This window comes from Puma concolor, chromosome A3 (genome assembly GCF_028749965.1).
Source record: "Puma concolor isolate L17-30 chromosome A3, mPumCon1.1.hap2, whole genome shotgun sequence".
Taxonomy (NCBI): Eukaryota; Metazoa; Chordata; class Mammalia; order Carnivora; family Felidae; genus Puma; species Puma concolor.
Window position 1 is genome coordinate 128,979,242 of NC_141669.1, and position 22,699 is coordinate 129,001,940.

Sequence of the window (22,699 nt, forward strand, 5' to 3'; positions counted from 1 at the left end):
CCCCTGGATTGGACATTTAAAATGTTGGTCCTTTGTTACAGATGGTGAACTTGCAGTAGTGCTCCAAGGTACAAGGATGAGTTGGACATGGTTCCCCCCTCAGGTAATGAGGAAGGAGCCAGAGCTGATATAAGGTCTAGTTGAGTTGAGCAAACATTGGCATACAGACCTGATATACATCTAAAAATGATTCAAAAACACATAAGGACACTCATCTACTTGTTTATTCACCTGGCATTTACTGAGTGCCTACTATGTGCTAAGCACTATACTAAGCACTACAGATACTGCAGTGAACAAGATAGACAAGGCCCTCACCCTGCTGGAGCTCATATCTAATAAGACAGACTGTAAACAAGTTCACCAAGTTAACAAATAAAATGATCTCCAAGAGTGCTAAGTGCTAGGAGGGAAATAAGAAGGATGATATAGGGCACGACTGTAAGATGGGTGTTGCTGGTATACAGGGTGGTCATTGGACTCTCTATCTGAGCTGAAATCTGAGGATGGGAATGAGGCAGTCACGAATTGATTGAAGGGAACAGCATTCTGGGCAGAGGGAATAGTCAGACAAAGGTCCTCGAGTGGGAATGAGACTGGCTTATACGGGTAATAGGAAGGCCAACGTGGCTGGAGTACAGGAAACAAGGGGGAAAGTAACAGTAGAAGCAGATGGGTTAGGCAAGAGCTAGATCATGTTGCTCAAAAGGAATCAGGATTTTATTCTAAGTGTAATGTAGTGTTCAAGCAGGGGAGCAAGGCAATATGATTTGGGTTTGTAAAAGATCTCTCTGTTGTGTGCAGAATGGACTGAAAAGAGGCAAGACTAGAATCAGGGAGACCAGTCTGCTGTTGCAGATATCCAGGTGAGAGAAGGTGGTGACTTGAATGAGATGATGGCAGCAGAAGTGAATAGAAGTGGACAGAAAGTGAATCAGATCAAGCCTCTGCTGTCCATTGCCTGGAACAGGGATTTCACTTGGGATGAGTGCATGAACTTCAGGAGGCCAGAAAGGCCCATGTAACTGTATAAAAAGCTTTATTCTATGTGCTTATGAGAGGTAGATCTTCCATCAAGATCTATAGGTAAATAACACTCAATGTGGTGCTAGTGGTTCCTCAAAAAGCTAAACATTAGAATTATCGTATTACCCAGCAATTTCACTCTTAGATATATACCCCAAAGAAATGAAAACAGAGACTCAAATATACCCTTGTATGTCACTGTTCATTGAAGCAGTATTCACAATAGCCAAAAGGTGGAAGCAACCCAAGTGCCCATCAGCTGATGAATAAACAAAATGTGGTATATACATGCAACAGAACATCAGCCACGGTGATGTTCTGACACCTGCTACAACACATGGATGAACCCTGAAAACACCGTTCAGTGAAATAAGCCAGACATAAAAGCATAAATATTGTGTAGTTCAACTTACATGAAATACCTAGAATAGGCAAATCCATAGAGACAGAAAGTAGGTGAGAGGTTATCAAGAACTGGGGAGAGAGGAGAATGGGTTCATTTGCATTCATGAAAAAATTCTGTAAACATATAGCACTGAACTGTACACTTAAAAATGGTAAAAATCAGGGAGACTGGGTGGCTCAGACGGTTAAGTGTGGGACTTGAGCTCAGGTCATGATCTCCCAGTTCAGTTTGTTGAGTTCAAGCCCCACATTGGGCCGTGTGCTGATAGCTCGGAGCCTGGAGCCTGCTTGGGATTTTGCGTCTCCCTCTCCCTCTCTCTGGGCCAACTTCCCTGCTCGCGCTCTCTCTCTCTCTCTCAAAAATTAACATTAAAAGTTTTTTTTTTAATGGTAAAAATCGCATACACACACGGAAAAGATAACTAAACAATTGGTGTTGATATGGAAGAAGCAAATAGCTACCAAGGATAGGTAGTCTGGGAGAAGTACCCGTTCCAGCAGATGTGTAGGGCAAGTTGCCTAGAGGAGGCAATCAGTGAGCAGGCAATCAATGAGCTGCATTTACCAGTAGGATTTCCACACGCAAAAAGGAGGAAAAGTTCCTGGTAAGCTCTGGGACCTACTTCCCAGACTCTGGAGCCACTGCCTCGGTTGTAATCTTGGCTCTGTGACCTCGGGACCTCTCTGTGCCTCATTCTCCCCGTGTGTAAAATGTCGATAATAATAGTACCTTCTGCTAGGGTTGCTATGCGAACTAAATTAGTTAATGCACGTAAAAGTACCGTAATCAGTTCTAATCAGTTCTCGGCACACCGTAACTTCTATGTGTTAGCTATGTGGGGTGTCTGGGTGGCTAAGTCGGACTTCAGCTCAGGTTCCAGCCCTGAGTCGGACTCTGTGCTGACAGCTCAGATCCTGGAGCCTGCTTTAGATTCTGTGTCTCCCTCTCTCTCTACCCCTCCCCCGCTAGCACTCTGTGTTAGCTATTCTTTTTAACTTTTTTTCTTTATGAAGATAAATGTTAATGTGGAAAAAAATCTAAGAGGAAAATAAAAACACATGAATTCTAGTAGGCAGTGGCATTCCCCGCTAAGAGTTCACTGTACATTCTTCCACAACTGTCCGTAAATACACACGCACAGAGTGGGCTAGGCCGGCGCACCACCTCGCACCGCGCACACTTCGACCGGCGAACCAAGCAAGACAAAGGACTTCACCGAAACCCAGCCCCGCCTAGCCCGTCACCCAACACCCGTCACTCCAAGTTACCTTCCAGATTGCCGCGTGCGCACTCCGCGATGGGGGAAGGGAGCGCCACGGGGCCTGCCCCCAAGCGGAAGTGAGGTCGGCACATGCGCAGTGGCGACGAGGAGGTCTTGGGCAAGTTAAGGGCCGGTCTGCGCGCGAGCTGGTTTACGGAAGTGGTGCTGCGGCGGCATGCTGGCGGAGTTGGGTTTAATCGGGACCATAGGCGAAGATGACGAGGTGCCGGTGGAGCCTGAGTCTGACTCCGCGGACGAGGAGGAGGAGGTATGAGCCTATCTGGGTTCGGAGCGCTGCGGCGCGCATTCATATTTCTGTCACTGCTTCCTTTCTCCATGCTTCTTCAGGCCCCTGCCCTCAACTCCTCGGCGGCCTCCTGCCAGACCGGCAAGTGTCCCTGGAAGGGGGCCCCAAGATCTTCTTCAGTTTGCTCGCCACTAACTTTTCATCACCTCCGCTCCGGTGCCGGCAGCGTGCTGTATCGTCTTGGTGAACTCAGTGTCCATCACTGACCTCATGTTGAATCCACGCCCTGCGTACTAGAGACCCAGGGGCGAGGCCAGGCCTAATTCCTGATCAGGGATTCGTTCATTAAGCCAGTATTTATTGAACACTTACGTGTGCTACACCTAGTGTTGAGCGTTCGGGACACAGCAGTGAACAAGATGGGCAAGGACACCATTCTCCTGAAGCTAATGTTGGGTGGGACGGTTACAGACTTTAAGCACTATGGCAGTTAAAAGAGGAATCGTGTCATGAAAAAGATGCTCACCCTTGAAAGATCCAACCTGGGTGTTTGCCCCATGGTGGCCTCATCTGCCTACAGACACCTCCACTTGAGTGACCCGGGGCCTCAACAAATTCAGCACCAAAGTTGAACTCTGGTCTCCCTCACCTTGCCAATCTGCTCCATCTCAAGCCAGAAACCTGGGTGTCAACCTTGACAGCTTCCTCCTCACCCCCCTCCAGTCTTGTGCAGGCTAGCTCAAGAATCTCTCTTAAGCCTCTCCCCCTTTCTCCAACCACACTGCTCCCACCGTAGTCCATGCTACTGAGACCTTGTGCTTGGGGACCTAGCATCCTAACATATTTGATCTCCAGCTCTTTTCTTGCCACCTCTCTTGCACCCTCTTCCCCCAGGGTGTTCTCTGCTTAGCAGCTAGAATCTTTTTATTTCTTGAATGTAAAACTATCATAAAATAAATGATGACGCCAAAGTTGATATATGAAGTGCTATACAGCTATCGATAGTTAAACTGAGTATCCAAGAAATGATATGCAATCATTACTACTAACAAAGTTTAGCGTGAGAGTTCTCATGAAATTATTTAACTCAAGTAAGGAAAAAAGTCAGCATAGCACTTTTTAGTTCTTGGAAGCCATAGTTCAGCCAGTCTTCCTCCCTTTCCAGTTTCCACATGTATGGGTTTTTTGTTATTGATTAAAAAAATTTTTTTTAATTTTAGAGAAAGCATGAGTGGGGGAGGGGGCAGAGGGAGAGAGAGAATCTTAAGAAGGCTCCATGCTTGGCACAGAGCCAGATGTAGGGCTTGATACAATGACCATGGGGTCATGACCTGAGCCAAAAGCAAGAGTCAGACGCTCAACTGACTGAGCCACTCAGGCGCCCCTTGTTACTGATTTCTAACTTAATTGAATTGCAGCAAGAGAAAATAATCTGTGTAATATTGATTCTTTGAAACTTTGAAGATTTCGGGGCGCCTGGGTGGCTCAGTCGGTTAAGCGGCCGACTTCGGCTCAGGTCATGATCTCACGGTCCGTGAGTTCAAGCCCCGCGTCGGGCTCTGTGCTGACAGCTCAGAGCCTGGAGCCTGTTTCAGACTCTGTGTCTCCCTCTCACTGGCCCTCCCCTGTTCATGCTCTGTCTCTCTCTGTCTCAAAAATAAATAAAAACGTTAAAAAAAAAATTAAAAAAAAAAAAAAGAAACTTTGAAGATTTGCTTAAAAGCCTCCTATGTGATCAGTTTTTGTACTTATTCCATGTTTGTTCTGAATACACGTTCTATAATGGTGGGTGCAGTGTTCTCTACGTGTTCACTGGAAAGAAGCTTATTGTACTCTTCAGGTTTTCTACAGACATTTAATTTTTGTCTGCTTAACCTATCAGTTACTGAGAGAGCTGTGTTAAAATCTGCCACAATTGTAGATTCCTGTTCTATACTCTTTCATCTCAGTACCACAGTCACTCTGTTTCTCCCTCTTCCCAGGGGCCCATTGTACTGGGCAGAAAGCAGAAAGCCTTGCAGAAGAACCGTAGTGCCGATTTCAACCCTGACTTTGTTTTCACTGAGAAGGAGGGGGCATACGATGGCAGCTGGGCCATGGCTGATGTCATGAGCCAGCTCAAGAAGAAGGTGAGAACTGACAGAGATAGGCGGTTCCAGGCCTGGTAGAGTTGGACAGTAGGTTTCGGAGTCTAGCCTGGACCTCACTGCCTTTTGCCACTTCCTTACATTCAACAGACACTGGAACTCTTGGAAATAAACACGTGGGGTGGGGAGAAGCAGTCACAAATAACCCATAGTCTTGACTAAAACAAACGTGTAAAATATTGCAAAATAGGTGTATTACAGACTAGTTACAAACCATTGAATTGATCTACAGATGATCAGAATCTGTATCAGAAATATCTTATTTTTAATGTATCAGAAAGGTCTTATTTCCTTCATTAGGAAAGGCATTCTCTAAAAACATACTGAAAAGGGGAAAAAATCACAAATAAATTCTGTCTGATTGGCATGGGGAAGGGTTTTTCTAAGTAGCATTCAGATACAAATGTGACCTCTCTTGGTAATTATATTGTTGTAAATAGTAAACACCTTCTAAAATATAGATGTTCTTGGTTCCAGGTCAGGATTTTTCACAGTTGACTATTTGTTATGTTTGTTGTTGTTCTTGTTGTGAATAATCTGCAGATTGATTAATCTGTCCAAGGACAGACAAGCCTTTTCTGTAGTAACATTTGAGACCCAACCCTCAGAGAAATCTTGCTTCGTCTCTTTCCCATATGTGTGTTTCTTTTTCGTCTATTTTTATCAGCAGAGGGCAGCTACTACATTAGATGAGAAGATTGAGAAAGTTCGCAAGAAAAGGAAAACAGAGGTGAGAAAGCAGAGCAGGTACTTCTGTGTGTAGTTAAGCCCTGAGCTTTACCCTCAACACAACCCCACCATTTTTCTTTAAGTATGAACTGGAGAATGTCTGGTGCAGACAGGCTTTTCTTTGTCTGTGGTTAATATTCCTTAAGAATCCACATAGAGTTCTGCCCAGGCTGGAGAGCATAAGATTGCTCTTCAGAGGTTCTGGATTTCCTGAAGTTTTGTAGTTGCCTTGCTTTATTAAAATATTTTTTCCAGGATAAAGAAGCCAAGTCTGGGAAGCCAGAGAAGGAGAAGGAAGCAAAGGAGGGCTCTGAACTGGAGGAGCAGGAAGACCTTGAAGGGAAGGATGAGGAAGGCCCAGAAGATGAAGACTCAGAGACTGATTACTCATCAGCTGATGAGAACATCCTCACCAAAGCAGGTGGATGCTACAAAGGCGATGTCAGAACGGGGGACAGGAAGTTGGAAAGGGTCTGCCTTTCCTCTGTAGGATTTCCTATGTTCTTCTACACAGTTCCATTTAAGATCTCCTTGTTAAACTCCTTCTAGCTTCTCTTTTTTCTTGGGATTTTGTTATGGTTGTCGTACTTTGCAGGCAGACTGTACCCTTTTCCCCATCCCCAGCCCCACACAGCTGCTGGCACCTCTAAGATTCAGACCTATTTGGGGTGATAGGTCCCCCACATCCCACCTCAGATGGGCCCCGCCATGAAAAGGGTGCTCTGTAATTATTTCTTGCAGAAACGAGTGCTAAAATATGATAATACAGCACGGTGGTCTCTGGAACTTGCCCAGTTTGCTGCTTGGTGTCCTCACCTGTGAACCGAGGCTAATGACAGTAGCTCCCTCAGGCTGTTGGGTAGATTCAGTGAGGTGTCCACATAAAGCACTTAGGACCGCATCTAGCAGATTGTACATGCTCAGTAAGCACAAGCCCTGATTGTCAGCTCTGTTTTTCTCCACAGATACACTCAAAGTAAAGGAGCGGAAGAAGAAGAAAGGACAGGTGCGTATGAGCGTGGACAACAGTGTGCAGCTTATTTTTGCGTCCTGACTGGATTTTTGAGGCCAGTTAGTTTTCTTAGGCCCATTTTGCTGAATTCTTGGTCCATCTTTTGATTTCCTGGTGTAGGAAGCAGGAGGATTTTTTGAAGATGCATCCCAGTATGATGAAAACCTCTCCTTCCAGGACATGAACCTTTCTCGCCCTCTGCTGAAGGTATTGGCTTCTTTTGGCAACCATGGGATTATTGCAGTCACCCTTAACTAGGCTCCTGGCCCTAAACTGGGCTCTTTGCCTCCCTGAATTCTGTTGTCCACACAACTGCCAAAGAACCCTCTTAAACAAAAAGTTCCCTTTTGGCTTGTAAGGCTCTGCCCCTTCTGGTCTCCTCTGATATGTCTCCTCACTCTTTGGCCTCCTCACTGGCCCTCAAAAAGGTTAGGTGTCTTCTTCTCAGGGTCTTGGCACTTCCTGCTCCCTCTGCCTGGAAGATTTTTTCAGTAATCTTGTTGGGGTGCTCCTCACCTCTTTCAGGGTTCTACTCAGTGTCCTTTGCTCAGTGAGACATTCCCTGATCCTACTGTAAATTGTTCTCCTCCCAAACCCCCTTGTCTGCTGTAGTTTTCTCCATAGCATTTATCTCCATGTGGCATGTGTTTCTTTCTGGTCTTTTTTTCCTAACAGATTGTAAGATTGCCAAGGTGGGGTTTTTATTTCTTTGGTGTAGTGCTGTGTCCTCCATGCTTAGAACAGGCCTCCCACACAGTAGGCACTTGATAAATGCGGAATGAATGGGAGGGATTGAAGCAGTCACCACCTGCTTGTTTCATGTTGGGACTCCTCCTCCCCCTCCTGTGTGACCCTGTCTTTTCTGTTCAGGCCATTACAGCCATGGGCTTCAAGCAGCCCACCCCGATTCAGAAGGCATGCATACCTGTGGGTCTGTTGGGGAAGGATATCTGTGCCTGTGCAGCCACTGGGACAGGTAAGAGGAAGAGGCAGAAAGAGGGTGTTCAACCTGCAGCAAGGGTCTGTGTTGGTTTACCCAAGGGCCACCTTTGCTAAATATGCAAATATAGGGGCACCTGGGTGGCTCAGTCGGTTGAACGTCCAACTTCAGCTCAGGTCATGATCTCACGGTTCATGAGTTCGAGCCCCGTGTTGGGCTCACTGCTGTCAGCAAGGAGCCCGCTTTGGATCCTCTGTTCCCCTCTCTCTGCCCCTTCTCTCTCTCTCTCTGCCCCTCCTCTGCTCACATTCTCTCTCTCAAAAATGACTAAATATTAAAAAAATATATATAAATATAAACGGTAACGCAGTAACACTGTATATTCTGTTTATTAATTTCCTTTAAAAAAAAAAACCCTCAACATTATATTTTCTTATTTGTAAAAAATGTGTATTTATTTATTTTGAGAGTGAGAGCAGGGGAGGGATAGAGAGAGACAGGGAGAGAAAGAATCCCAAGCAGGCTCCACTCTGTGAGAGCCCAATGCGTGTCTCGACCCCAGGAACTGCAAGATCATGACCTGAGCCAAGATCAAGAGTCTGGCGCTTAATTGACTGAGCCACTCAGGCGCTCCTACATTTTCTTATTTTTTAAAATGCTCTTCGTTTTTAAAAAATGGTTGCATAGTATTCTATTACGTAACTATTTTTACTCTGCAATTAACTGCACTAATATACAAGGTTGTGATGAACACTCCTTTCATAAAATCTTCACTCCTGTGACTGGGGCTTATGTGTAAATAACATGACCTTCACCAGACTCCCCTGAAATCTGTGACCTGTGAATATCCTATTAGGGTATCTTTGTGAGCATGACTTCTTGTCGCTGCTCTAATGGGAGTAAGGATTTTATAAAACATGTTCATCACGGTGTTTCATATCAGTACAGTTAATTATAGAGTAGAAATAGTCATGTGATAGAATATTATGCAAGCATTAAAATAAACGTATTTAAAGAAACAGGAAATACATTTTTTTTTTTTTTTTTTTTAAGTAATCTCAACCCCCAACATGAGTCTCTTAACTCACGATCCTGAGATCAAGGGCTGCATGTTCTGCCAACTGAGCCAGCCAGGCACCGTTAACAAGGTGCTTTTTTTAAACGGGGATTACTGAACAGAATATATAGTGTTATTGCATTAAATTTGTCTTTTTATATTTCTGTCCATCCAGAAGAATATTGGTAATATAGATACCATTATGTTGGTGCTTTATCTCTGGTTGGCTGAATTGTGGGTGATTTTTATTATTTTCATATTTGTTTTTGTACTTCTCAGATTGTTTACGTGGATGCTGTGGTTTAAAACCAGAAAAAAAGCTTTATGAAAAAAAAATTTGCTTCATTTCCTCCTGAACAGATACGTAGGTTTTCTGGGCTCAGGTGAATACCTGAATCTGGAAGGGACTGAAGCTCCCCTCACTGCTTTGCTGCTACCTTTTCCCGCAGGTAAAACTGCTGCTTTTGCCCTACCTGTCTTGGAGCGTCTGATCTACAAACCCCGCCAGGCTCCTGTCACCCGCGTGCTCGTGCTGGTTCCCACCCGAGAACTGGGCATCCAGGTGCACTCTGTAACCAAGCAGCTGGCTCAGTTCTGCAACATTACCACCTGCCTGGCTGTGGGTGAGTGTCTGGCTGTCCCTGAGAGACTGTGACGTGGTGGCGGGTGGGAAAGCCTTCCTACGATTAAACCCACTGAAAAAGCAGACGAGGTGTTGTCAAAGTAGATAGTGGGGGGAGGGGGGAGGGCTTAACTGAGACTTAACCAGCCTTAAAAAATGAAACTTCCAAGATTTGGGGCAAAAAAATTTTCTTGGTACTAAACCAATTTAGAATGTAATTTTTGGTTTGTATGAATAAAGAATCAAATATTTGGGGCAGAATATTTCTGATGATGTTATGTGATAACTGTTCTCTAACAGTTCCCTTCCCTGTGCAGGGGGAAGTCAGAGGTAATGTAGAAAGCATTAGTTTTCACAGCAGCTGCTTCTGTCAGTCCTTGTGTGTTTGAATCCACCTATTCTGAAGTGTCTTCCTGTCATCATCTTTTTTCACACTTAGCACGATTGTAATGTAATGATCTGCCTCTCCCAGTGTCTTTTAAATCCACACGAGCAGGGCCTTTGCCAGTCTTGTCCTCTGCTCTTTCCCCTGCATCTGGGATGAGACATGGCAGGTGGCAGGGCCCAGTCAATACCGATGAACCACTGACCGAATTGACCACCTGTGGGTGGGGGGGGGCTCTTCTCTGCAGGGGGCCTGGATGTGAAGTCTCAGGAAGCAGCTCTTAGGGCAGCGCCTGACATCCTCATCGCCACCCCAGGCCGGCTCATCGATCACCTCCACAACTGCCCTTCCTTCCACCTGAGCAGTATCGAGGTGCTCATCCTGGATGAGGCTGACAGGTATACCTGGAATGGTGAGGCCCCAGGTGCTCTGAGGTCCTGTGGCCACCACATTATTCTGCATGGATCTTGCCATAGCTATGTGTGCGATGCCAGTTTAGCTGCTCACATTTGGACCTCTTCCTCATTAGCCTGGATTATTTTGCTTTTTTTCTCTCTCTATAATGTGACGGTGAAGAGGGAGGATAGATCAGATTCTGGCTTTGCCACTTCCTGAGATTTGGAAATATAAGTGAGGGATAAGAATAAATACCCACCAAGGGGCGCCTGGGTGCCTCAGTCAGTTGAGCGTCCGACTTCAGCTCAGGTCAAGGTCTCGCGGTTCGTGGGTTTGAGAACCTCATGGGGCTCTGTGCTGACAGCTCAGAGCCTGGAGTTTGCTTTGGATTCTGTGTTTCTCTCTGCCCCTCCCCTGCTCATGCTGTTTCTCTTTCTCTCTCAAGAATAAATAAAAACATTAAAAAAAATTTTAAGAATAATACCCTCCTCATGGTGTTGAGGATTCAAGGAGTAATATAGGTGAAGTGGCAGGTGCATGGTGAGGATTCAACAGTCTGTTACTGAGATAGGGGACCCCCTCCCTCCCTCCCTCCTTTCTCTCTCTCTCTCTCTCTCTCTCTCTCTCTCTCTCTCTTTCTCTCTCTCCCCCTCTCTCCCTCCCTCCCTTTCTCTCATATGGCTCCCATCTGCTTACCTCTTTCCTTCATGACCAAACAGAATGAACCTCAACGAACCGGACTAATGATTGAGGTGGAGGCAGGGGAATGAGGCGCCTGTTCAGGTTTCCTCTCCAGTTGAAGCATCTCCAAACTAAACAGGTCCTGAACTGAACTTCTGACCCCATATGCCCCTTCCTCTCTCTTCCCATCCCAGTGCTTGGCAGCCCTGTCTTCCAGTTGTTCTGGGAAGAATTCTTCGCATCATCTGTGTCCTCATCGTCCACCCACAAAGCAGCCATTGGGAAGTCCTGTCAGCCCATGAAGGGGCTTCTGCACTTGCTGTCCTCTCAGCTTGGACTGAACCTTTAGTTCCTCAGGTTTCTGTTCCAGCTGTTACTTACTGGAAGAGCCTTTGCTGGCCCCTCTAACACTTCTGTCTTCCATTCTCTGAGGCGTTACACCTTTCCTACCTCCTACATTGTCACCCGAATGGTTCTGTGGTGGTTGTGTCCCTCCTCTCCCCTGGAACATATTTGTGAAGAGCTTATTGCTCTACGTCCAGGATTGTGTCTGGTATCTAGCAGATGCTTGGTAAGTGTTTATTGAATAATGGATTAAATCCCCCTGAGCAAATGAACCATTCTTGAGTCCTGAGGGACGTAAAGGAGATCTTTCTAAGCAAAGGGAACATGATATGATTTAGGTTTTGAAGGGGAAGGGAACTGTATTAAAAAGTGTTAATGTCTAGAGGCGCCTGGGTGGCTCAGTCAGTTAAAACGTCTGAGTCTTGATTTTGGCTCAGGTCATGATCTTGCAGTTTATGAGTTTGAGCCCTGTGGTAGGCTCTGTGCCGACAGTGCAGTGCCTGCTTGGGATTCTCTCTCTCTCTCTCTCTCTCTCTCTCTTCCCCCTCCCTCCCTCCCCCCCTTCCCCCGCCCTCCCCTGCTCTCGTGCGTGCACACACTCTGTGTCTCTCTCTCAAAATAAATAAATGTTAAAAAAGTTTTTTTTTTTTAATGTTTATTTATTTTTGAGACAGAGAGAGACAGAGCATGAACAGGGGAGGGGCAGAGAGAGAGGGAGACACAGAATCTGAAATGGGCTCCAGGCTCCGAGCTGTCAGCACAGAGCCCGACGCGGGGCTCGAACCCACAGACCGTGAGATCATGACCTGAGCCGAAGTCGGACGCTTAACCGACTGAGCCACCCAGGCACCCCTAAAAAAGTTTTTTTAAATGTTAATGTCCCAGAAGACCAAGAAAGGCTGTGGAAGGGTCTTATTAAGGCAACCAAGGACCATGACAGCTAAATGTGGTACCTGATCCTTGACTGGAGCCTGAGCTGGAGGGAGAAACACTGTAGAGGATTTGGTCAGTTGAACAAATTGGAGTTAATGTAATCCTATACTGATTAATATTATCTACAAGAAGAAAAAGGTTCCTTTACAGTGAAGAGAACTGGCAGGTCCCACCTTAATCGTGATCAAACTCACGTCAGTGACTGTCTGTCTCCAGATGGAGAGGGAGGTGCACAGCCACATCCCTGCACGTTCTCGCAGTGATGAGTTATTGAATCAGGTCACTGGGAAATAATCAGACAAAGACAGAATGTGAAAAAGCTTGAGGAGACTTTTCTGGATGAAGGGAGACCAAAGAAACATGACAGCCAATGCAGTGTAGGAACTTTGGTTCCTGAACTGAAAACATAAAAAGACAGCTATAAAATGACATTTTGGAGATAGTTAGGGATATTTCAATATGGACTGTAGTTTAGACACTACTCAAACACTTCAACGTTTTGGGTGTGATAACGACATTATGATTATGTAGGAGAAGGTCCTTAGGGATTGTGCACTGAGATAGTTAGGGTCAAGGTGTGGTGATGTCTGCAACTTATAAATAGCTCTGCAAAAAAAAAAAAAAAAAAAAGATAAAAACAAACGTGGCCAGATGATAGTTCTTAGTGAATCTTGGTGAACGGCTAAACCAACAGTACTAATTCATAAGTCAATAAATGAGCCTGCAACGTAACCAGTTACAACATCACTGCAACAGATGCAAGCTCAGTCCATTTCTCTTGATTCCTTCTCCCTGCGTATCAGGATGCTGGACGAGTACTTTGAGGAACAGATGAAGGAGATCATCCGGATGTGTTCCCACCACCGCCAGACGATGCTTTTCTCAGCCACTATGACAGACGAGGTGGGCCTCAGGAATTCTGCTTGGTGGGGTGAACGGAGGGGTGCAGAGGACCCTGCCTGGGCTGCAGCGGGGGGCCTGGGGCAAACATGGCTTGCCTCCACTGCCTCCTCCTCTCCCCACCTCCCTGCCTCCTGGCAGGCCAGTGAGCACTCCTGTCTTTGTGCTGGGCAGGTAAAAGATCTGGCTTCTGTCTCCTTGAAGAATCCCGTCCGAGTATTTGTGAACAGCAACACGGATGTGGCCCCCTTCCTGAGGCAGGAGTTTGTCCGGATCCGGCCGAATCGGGAAGGGGACCGGGAAGCCATCGTGGCAGGTGAAAGCCCAGGGTGCCAGATTCCCTTGGCCTTGTGGGTGGCACACTCTAGCGGTGGGGTGTTTCCTGACACCTCCTCTCTCAGGATCCCCTGACCTGTTGCATGGTACTTGTTTATTTATTTGCTCTGCCACGTGGGCCACAGGTCCTTCCTCCCCTTTTTCTGTCACCTCACCTCTTTCCTGCTGTCCAGTCCTCTTTCGGTCCTGCTGAATACATAGCTATTTCCCCCACCACCACCCCTCTGGCCCTTGGTTCAAGCTACTGCCTCTCTTGCCTGAATTGTTGGCAGTGGCCTTGTACTTGGCTCCTACTCCCACTCTTGTTCCTTGGTAACCCTTTCTCCACACTGCTGATCATTTAAAGTGATCATTTACTAGTGAACATTTGCTCATGTTACCTCCCTATTTACAACCCTCTGGTGTCTCCCCATCGCACTTAGACCACAATCTACACTCCCTAGCAAGTCCCGTATGGCCCTCTGGGACCTGGCCCCTGCCTGCCTGGAGTCCTCAGCCTTGGTGCCTTTGCTCATGATGCCCAGCCATGCTCTCCTGCTTTCGTTGAAACCAAGTTTGTCTTGCCTCGGGGCCTTTACATTTGCTCTTTCCTCTGCCTGAAATCTTCCCCCAAATCTTGTACTTTGTCATTCAGCCTAGTATCACCTCTTTAGAGAGGCCAGCCCTAAAGCTGCCTCCCTGTCTTGCTTTCACTCTCCCACAGCATTTATCACACTTGGGAATTGGCTTCTCTTCTCTGCCCTGGAACGTGAGCCTGTCTTCTCCAGTGCCAGGCACAGCAGCCACTTCATAGGTGAGGGAGTGGGGAGTATGTATTGGAGGTGGCTTCCAGCTCACTCTTCTCTCCTCTCCAGCTCTGTTGACAAGAACCTTCACTGACCACGTGATGCTGTTCACCCAGACCAAGAAGCAGGCCCACCGCATGCACATCCTCCTGGGGCTCATGGGGCTGCAGGTGGGCGAGCTCCATGGCAACCTGTCACAGACACAGCGGCTGGAGGCCCTCCGGTAAACTTCGGGGGCCTGAGGCTCCCCTCCATCCTTCAGAGAGGGCTCTCATTTGAAAGGGGGGAAATCCCACACAGAGGTTACGTTAGAGCAGTAGCATGGAATGCAGATAGCACGACTCCCTACTTCAAAGATTTTAGTCTCACTGCCGTCAGGTTGTCTCAGACACATTCAGAACTCCTTGTAGTCCCGCAGATGACACCCGTGCCCTAGGATAGAGTGTGGGAACTGCTGAGGGGGCCACAGCAGGAAATTCTGATTTGGGAGGACATAGCATGTGTCTTGTTCTTTATAGGTTTTCCAGAGCAGTGGGCATACCTGGGTCTGATAGAATGAGATTTGGAATCAAAACCAGCCACCATTTCCTCATCATTTACTTTGCTGTGCCCTTGCCCTTTGTTTTTCCATGTGTTTTCTTGTTTAATTCTCATAGAATGGAGTCATGCTGGTAAGCAGGGAGAAACCTTTAGAATTCTCCACCTATCCCCATAGATCATAGGCAGCTGAAAGTTATTTTTATAAAGAAAGGCTGTTTTGAATGCGGAAGACATTTGCATCTGCTACTTCCTATAATCTAGCTCTGTGGTTCCTGACTTTCGTATTTGTAGAGTTGGGGCTTAAGGTGGTATAAACAAAACTACATTTGTTCTGTGTTACAGGATGTTTAAGGTGTTGTGTGAAGTATTAGATGGTCTGACGTTTAGGATCTTGTCCAGATGGTCACTCTGACCATCTATACTCTGCTGCTTGACTCCAAAGGGATTGGTGTTCTCTCTGCTGGCTCAGGCTCCTGCAAGCGTTTTTGGGCTTAAGTATCCAAGTGAACATCTGTTTGTGGCTATTTCCAGGCGCTTTAAGGACGAACAGATTGACATCCTTGTGGCCACAGATGTGGCAGCCCGTGGACTTGACATCGAGGGGGTCAAAACGGTGAGCAGCTCGTATCTTCCTTGAACTTTTGGTGGGAGTCTTTGTGCCTCCTAGTGTCTCCTTTCCCTCCAACTCCCAGGTCTGACTTTGACCTTCCAGGTAATCAACTTCACGATGCCCAACACCATCAAGCATTATGTCCACCGAGTGGGGCGAACGGCGCGGGCTGGCAGGGCTGGGCGCTCAGTGTCTCTGGTGGGAGAAGAGGAGCGGAAGATGCTGAAGGAGATTGTAAAAGCCGCCAAAGCCCCTGTGAAGGCCCGGATACTTCCCCAGGGTGAGCAGGCACCACTGCAGCAGCTCAGGGTGGTTGGGGTGGGCAGGGCAGGGTCCTAGATCGGACTCTGTGGGACAGAGCTGGGGGTAGAGGGTAATAGGTGAGAGCAGGTGCCTTGCGGTCAGGAGTCAGGTTTGAATCCCAGTCCTGCCCCTTCCTTGCTGACTGATCCTGGGCCGGTCTCACCTTGCCTCTCTGGGCTTTGGTCTCTCTCTATGTGAAAGGGAATAATGACAGACTTGTGCCCTGAGTGCCCCACTGTTAGGTTATTTTCCATCTTTTGGGAAGAGAAGGCTTCATTTTGGGGTAAAATCCCTACTAATCACCCTCCTTCCTTTCACAGGGGGGCAGAGGGCAGCACTTCTATGTTTTAGATATCTTTCATGCTTTTCCTTCTCCTCTGTAGGGGTCATATAAAGCACATCCTTTCTAAAAATTGTTTTTTAAAGTTATAAAAATAATATATATTCAGTATTAGAAAACAGTAAGTGGAAGAGCTCACCGTTAGCATTTGGGCCACATCCTTTGAGACCTTTATTCCATTCACGATGTCTTTTTCCTCTCGTTTTCTTTTTTTTTTTTTTTTTTTTTTAAATTTTTTTTTCAACGTTTTTTATTTATTTTTGGGACAGAGAGAGACAGAGCATGAACGGGGGAGGGGCAGAGAGAGAGGGAGACACAGAATCGGAAGCAGGCTCCAGGCTCTGAGCCATCAGCCCAGAGCCCGACGCGGGGCTCGAACTCACGGACCGCGAGATCGTGACCTGGCTGAAGTCGGACGCTTAACCGACTGCGCCACCCAGGCGCCCCTTTCCTCTCGTTTTCATTTTCACGTCATTCATTCTGTCAGCTAACAGTTCCTGGGACTACCAAGTGCCTCGTGCTGTTTATTCTAGGTATCAGGGATATAGCAGAAAGCAAAACAGCTGAGACTCTGGTGGAAAAAAGACAATAAATCATAGATGTGATCTAGCATGACAGGAAGAGAGATGCTACTTTCGAAAGCTGTTTAGGAAAGGCCTCTGAACAGATGGCATTTGAGCTGAGTCCTGAATCAGGAGAACGAGGCAGCCGTGAGTGCTCTGGAGACTGTGTGCCCAGCAGAGGAAAACAGGGCAAAGCCTCTGAGGCAGCAGACTTGGTGTGCAAATTAAAGTGAAGGAAGAGCCAGAGGGCCCAGGGCACAGTGAGCAAGGTGGAGATAGGTGCTCAGAGAGGTAGGTAGGGGCCACGCTTAGGAGTTTGGATTATTCCAAGAGCAACAGGCTCTTTGCGGGGGGGGGGGGGGGGGGTGTTGTTAAGCAGAGAAATACCATGTAAAAAACCCCCATTTTCTGTCGTCACTAAATACACATTTATATTGTTTTCATCAGTTACACAGTACTTATCCTCAGCTAAAAAATTGTTTGGTTCCCTTCCCTTGAGATGTCATCCTCAAGTTCCGGGACAAGATTGAGAAAATGGAGAAGGACGTGTATGCGGTTCTGCAGCTCGAGGCTGAGGAGAAAGAGTTGCAGCAGTCGGAAGTCCAGGTGTGGCCGCGTAGAGGGCTGTGGCCCGCAGTACAGTGCAGAAAGCCGACCACAGAGCAGAGCCCGCAGCCCCTGCCGGCTCTGCCCTTCCAAAATGCTGTGTCTGCCAAACGTTATCGGAGCCCCAGACATTTGCAGGCAGCGGCTTCTTGCAGCTGCCATGTTACGTATCCTCAGATGTAGGTTTCACGGCAGCCACCTTTTTGCTGTTTCCACAGATCAACACAGCAAAACGGCTCCTGGAGAAGGGGAAAGAGGTGCTGAACCACGAGCCTGAGAGGAGTTGGTTCCAGACCAAGGAAGAGAGAAAGAAGGAAAAAAGTATGTTGGAGAGGTCTCTCAAAAAGCTAACCACAGAATTATCCTGGAACCCAGCAATGCTATTGCTAGGTCTATTCCCAAAAGAACTGAGAATAGGGACTCAAATGGATACTTCTATGCCAGTATCCATTAAAGCATGATTCACAATAGCCAAGGGTTAGAAGCAACCTGTGTCTGTCAGCAGATGAACAGATACACAAAACGACAGTACGTGGTACAACTTGATACGTGCTGCAAGGGCGCTGATACGTGCTGCAAGGGTGAACCTTGAATACATGCCAAGTGAAATGATCCATACGCAGAAGGACAGATATCTGTGATTCTGCTTATATGAGGTACCTAGAGAGGCAAATCCATAAATGCAGAAAGTAGAATAGAGATTACCAGGGGTTGTGGGGAGGGAGTTGTTATTAATGGTTACAGAGCTTTCATTTGGGATGATGAAAGAGTTACAGAAACATCATGGTGATGGTTGTGCAACGCTGTGAATGTAATTAGTGCTACTGAATTGTAGATGTAGAATGCATAAAAGGGCAAATTTTGTGTTCTGTCCTTTTTGCCACAATTTAAAAAAAGTAGGTTGGGAAGATATTTATATGTATTCCCTACACTCCCTCCCTTTTTATCACACAAATGAATACAGATTTTTCTACACCTAGTTTCTTTTCTTTTTCGTTTCTTTCTTTTCTTTCTTTCTTTCATTTTATTTATTTTGACGAGAGAGAGAGAGTGGGGGAGGGGCAGAGAGAAAGGGAGAAAAAGAGCCCAAGCAGGCTGTGTGCTGTCAGCACAGAGCATGACACGGGGCTCAAACCCACGAACTATGAAATCGTGACCTGAGCCGAAACCAAGAGTCAGAACACTTAACCAACTGACACTTAACCACCCAGGTGCCCCATATGCCTTGCTTTTTACACTTAATTTTGTAGCTTGTATTTTATACAGGTACGTACCTAGTTAACTTTTTTTTTTAATGGGTGCACGGTGTTCCATCATGTGGGTAGATTATAATTTATTTAATTAGTTTACTGTTGAGGGACACTGAGGTTGTTTATAATTTCTTGCTGTTGTAAACATGTAGTGAATAACTGTACAAATGCCCTTTCACAATTAAGCAAGTATATTTGATTTGCAGGATAAATCCCTGAAAGTGAAACTGTAGGTCAGAGGGTGTGTGTATTTATTATTTTGTTAGGGATTGCAAATTTACCCTGCTAAGAGGTTGTATCCGCAGTTTAAGAAATACCACCTGTATTTGATGGGACAAAAAATTAGAGTGTGTGTACGTTAAGTTTCTGTGTTAAAAATAGTTATATTGTGGAAAGGTCTGGGACTGTAAGTGAACCAAATCATCTTTCATAACAGGAGGTAGATAATGTCTCAAATGGGTTGAGGAATAGTGCAATAAGCATGTGATTTAGTGAGATTACCACTTGGTGGAGGTAACCACCAGGAAAGGACATGATTTGCTGCTTCTCATTTTTTTTTTTTTTTGCTGCTTCTTTTTGAACTCTTACATACCAATTTAAAATACATGCACGTCTTTAAAAAAAGATACAAAAGGGGCGCCTGGGTGGCTCAGTCGGTTGAGCGTCCGACTTCAGCTCAGGTCATGATCTCACGGTCCATGAGTTCGAGCCCTGCATCGGGCTCTGTGCTGACAGCTCAGAGCCTGGAGCCTGTTTCAGATTCTGTGTCTCCCTCTCTCTCTGACCCTACCCAGTTCATGTTCTGTCTCTCTCTGTCTCAAAAATAAATAAACGTTAAGAGGAAAAAAAAAAAACAAAAAAAAAACAAAAGAGTACCGGAAATCTCATGTTGTCTCCTCATCCTAGTTGCCAAGGCTCTGCAGGAGTTTGACTTGGCCTTAAGAGGAAAGAAGAAGAGGAAGAAGTTTATGAAGGATGCCAAGAAAAAGGGGGAGATGACAGTGAGTGGCTTTCCCTTCGGAGTTGAGTCCCGGCCCAGTGGCATGTGTCAGGGCTTCCTGGTCTGTTCCATACTCACATCATCCTTCTTTCTAGGCAGAAGAAAGGTCCCAGTTTGAAATCCTTAAGGCACAGATGTTTGCTGAGCGGCTGGCCAAGAGGAATCGCAGAGCCAAGAGGGCCCGAGCAATGCCGGAAGAGGAGCCAGCAAGAGTCCCCGGTAGGCAGATGGGACTGCCTGGAAGGAGGCTTCTCTCTGAAACTTGTACTTGTGGTCAGGGAGAAAATTGGAGGGATGATAAGAGCCTGTAGTTTTTGAGTAATGAGTGTGCACCAGTGTGTACAGCTGTCCAGTTTCGGGTTCCCAAGTGGAGAAGTGACCCCATGATTAGTGGGGACAGCTAGGATTTGAACCCAGGCATTTCTGACTCTGGAGCCTATGTCCTTACAAACTGCTACTTGGAGGAGTGGGTCAGGGTAGAAAGAAGTGAAGTCAGTCTTTCAGCCCATTTCACATTTCAGTGGTTTTTACTTTGGGATTCTGCAGTCGTCCTTTGGAGTGGTTCTTCAGATGTGGCACTTCTGAATTCCTCATCTTTTTTGCTGGGACCTGATTGATGTCTTGTTTCCATGTCAGTAAATCACCAGACCAGAGCATTCACTGAATTTGGAACCATTACCCTGAGCTTAAGGATTGGATTTGGGAGTTTAGGCCAAAGAAGACATATGTAACCTGTTCTTTCTCTGCACAGCCAAGAAACAAAAGCAGCTGAAGAAATCTGTATTTGATGAAGAACTTACTAACACAAGCAAGAAGGCCTTGAAACAGTATCGAGCCGGGTAGAGTTTTAAGTCATCATGGGGTTCTTCATATTATTATTAAAGCTATACACCTTCTTCCTCCTTCTGTGCTCCCCAATTCCCATATACCTGTAGCTTTATAATACTTAATTTTAAGGGCTCTTGTCTGACACCTTCCCCCCTCCACAGCCCATCTCTGGATCCCAGAGTGAGAATAGGAGGAAAGAATTAAGGCCCTCCTACCTTGGAGGAGAAACAGCACATTTCTGGTTCAGAAATAGAATAGCAGAGGATCCCTTTTTACTCATAGGAATGTGTTATACACACCCCACCCCAGGATGGGGATAGATTAAGCTTCCCAAGTAGTTTATTTTTATAAAACTAAAAAAAAAAAATTTTTTTAAGTTTATTTTGAGGGAGAGAGAGCAAGCGAGCAAGGGAGGGGCAGAAAGAGAGAGGGAGAGAATCCCAAGCAGGCTCTGCGCTGTCAGCGCGAAGCCTGATCTGGGGCTCAAACTCGTGAACCATGAGATCATGACCTCAGCCCAAACCAAGAGTTGGACGCTTAACTGACTGAGCCAAGCCAGTGCTCCAGTTTTGTTTTGTTTTTTCAATGTTTTAGTTTTTAAAAATGTTTAATTTTTGAGAGAGAGACAGAGTGCTGAGTGTGAGCAGGGGAGGGGCAGAGAGAGGGGGAGACACAGAATCCAAAACAGCTCCAGGCTCTGAGCTGTCAGCACAGAGCCCGACGCGAGGCTCGAACCCACAAACTGTGAGATCATGACCTGAGCTGAAGTCAGAGGCTTAACCAATTGAGCCACCCAGGTGCCCCAATTAGTTTTATATGCATGAGAAGGGAGTCTTTTTTTGGAGCTGGGCCCTAAATTCCACAGTCCCATATTTAATCAGGGGAAAGCACTACGTGTAGAACCTCAGGCCCTGAAAATGATGCATTAGTGATGCCTCATGTGGGAGCAGGCGGTAGGGGTTTTGGGACATCTGTCTTTCCAGCAGCCATTTCAGCATCTTACCTTCTTGAACCCACAGCCCCTCCTTTGAAGAAAGGAAACAGTTGGGCTTGCACCACCAAAGACGAGGAGGAAACTTTAAATCTAAATCCAGGTAATATTTGCAGTTTTGGAGGGCCAGAGGTTATGGCTAGGATTGGAGAACAAACCTTTCATGGGAAAGCTCCACCTTGTTTCTGTCTTTGGGAGCTAGTCTTCACTCTGCTGATTTTCTTTGTAGGTACAAGAGGAGGAAGTAGCTGTGGTGGCCTGGAGTTCGTGGGGCAGCCCTTAGATCCCTTCCTTATGGGAAGTCATCCTCGCTTGGTCTCTTTTCTCCATTTGTAAAAAAAACTTTAAAAAATTTAGTGTGTCATTTGTACATTAAAAAATAAAAAAAGGTTGGGAGTGGTGGTGATATGTAGAGCTATTTCCTAAGCATCCTTGTGAGTCAGCCAAGGCTCACTTCTTACTGATTAACTTTCACACAAAGATACCAGATGGGGGAGTACCTGGTTGGCTCAGCTGAGGGAGCATGTGACTCTTGATCTCGGGGTTGGGAGTTTGAGCCCTATGTTGGGTATAGAGATTAAATAAAACTTAAAAAAAAAAATTACAAGTTAACACACACACACACACACACACCCCAAACAGAGGAAGTATATTTTGGGAGAGAATAAACCGATCTGAATTGTAGATTTTATTCCTGTCTCTTCCCTCAATATAGTCTACCCCATATACTTCCTATGCATCTTATATGCTTATAGAGGAGTGGCTGTGGAGGATGTTCTTGCTAGAAGTTCTCTTGATGTGTCCTAAGACCTAAAAGCTATCATTTAGTGACCATCTGCCGTGTACCAGACGTTCTGTGTACAGTGCACGGTCTCCTTAAATTCACTACACCCTGTGAGCGAGGTAGTTAGCCCCATTTTGCAGATAAAGAAGCCAAGGGAGTAACTTTCCAGAGTTACACTGTTGGGAATTCAGGTTTTTGAAACCAGGGTCTACCTGAACCCATACTCTGACAGACTGTGCTGTGGAAGTGCTACTGGAGAGATGGAAGTTCAAAGGGACCGAAGGGATGAGTTAGCTCTTTGTTGCAAAAACCAGCTTTTACCCTGTAGAACAGAGGTTCTCATCCTTTCTCAATCATAGGTTCCTTTGATAATGAGAGTGAAGGGATCCCCCTTAACAAAATTGTATGTTTGTACTCTGTCCTATATAATTTCAAGGAGTATACACCTCCCCACCACCAGCTGAAAAATTTTAATAGTTACCAGTAGCACAAACCCTTGAGATTAAAAGTGTGTTCGAAGCTATTCATTTAGGCTGCACCTAACAGTCACCAGCAGAGGGTTTCATTCCAGTAAATAATGGCACACATGCATGATGGAATAGGGTTCAGGCTCCTCATATGTATATGCTTACAGAAAGGTCCCCAAGCTAAGTTGTTGGGTTAAAAAAAGCCAAGT

The 22,699-nt window shown here is 46.1% G+C and overlaps 2 protein-coding genes across 5 annotated transcripts in view; one reads left to right on the plus strand and one right to left on the minus strand.

Moving 5' to 3' along the window:
* Positions 1 to 2,754, minus strand: part of STAU1 (staufen double-stranded RNA binding protein 1) — a 94,200-nt gene extending 91,446 nt beyond the window's left edge. For 2 of the 3 annotated variants that reach the window (XM_086702451.1, XM_086702443.1), the window contains exon 1: positions 2,701 to 2,715. The gene's annotated coding sequence lies outside the window, so the exon portion shown is untranslated. Of the gene's footprint in view, positions 1 to 2,700 lie in introns of all 3 variants that reach the window. The other variant, XM_086702434.1, reaches the window with a different exon arrangement.
* Positions 2,755 to 2,779: 25 nt separating this feature from the next.
* On the plus strand, positions 2,780 to 21,631 carry DDX27 (DEAD-box helicase 27). 2 transcript variants are annotated; one of them, XM_086702432.1, is made up of 21 exons: positions 2,780 to 2,961; positions 4,923 to 5,069; positions 5,755 to 5,817; positions 6,072 to 6,237; positions 6,782 to 6,822; positions 6,949 to 7,035; positions 7,699 to 7,804; positions 9,275 to 9,448; positions 10,080 to 10,230; positions 12,991 to 13,090; positions 13,262 to 13,403; positions 14,278 to 14,431; positions 15,280 to 15,361; positions 15,461 to 15,638; positions 17,064 to 17,170; positions 17,389 to 17,491; positions 19,327 to 19,421; positions 19,516 to 19,639; positions 20,172 to 20,259; positions 21,268 to 21,342; positions 21,469 to 21,631. In XM_086702432.1, exons 1-21 carry the CDS (start codon positions 2,869 to 2,871, stop codon positions 21,485 to 21,487), a joined length of 2,295 nt encoding a protein of 764 aa, XP_086558558.1. In that variant the 5' UTR covers positions 2,780 to 2,868; the 3' UTR covers positions 21,488 to 21,631. The 2 variants fall into 2 exon arrangements, with proteins under 2 accessions (XP_086558558.1, XP_025787691.2); XM_025931906.2 differs by having other exon boundaries at positions 5,758 to 5,817.
* Positions 21,632 to 22,699: the final 1,068 nt, after the last annotated feature.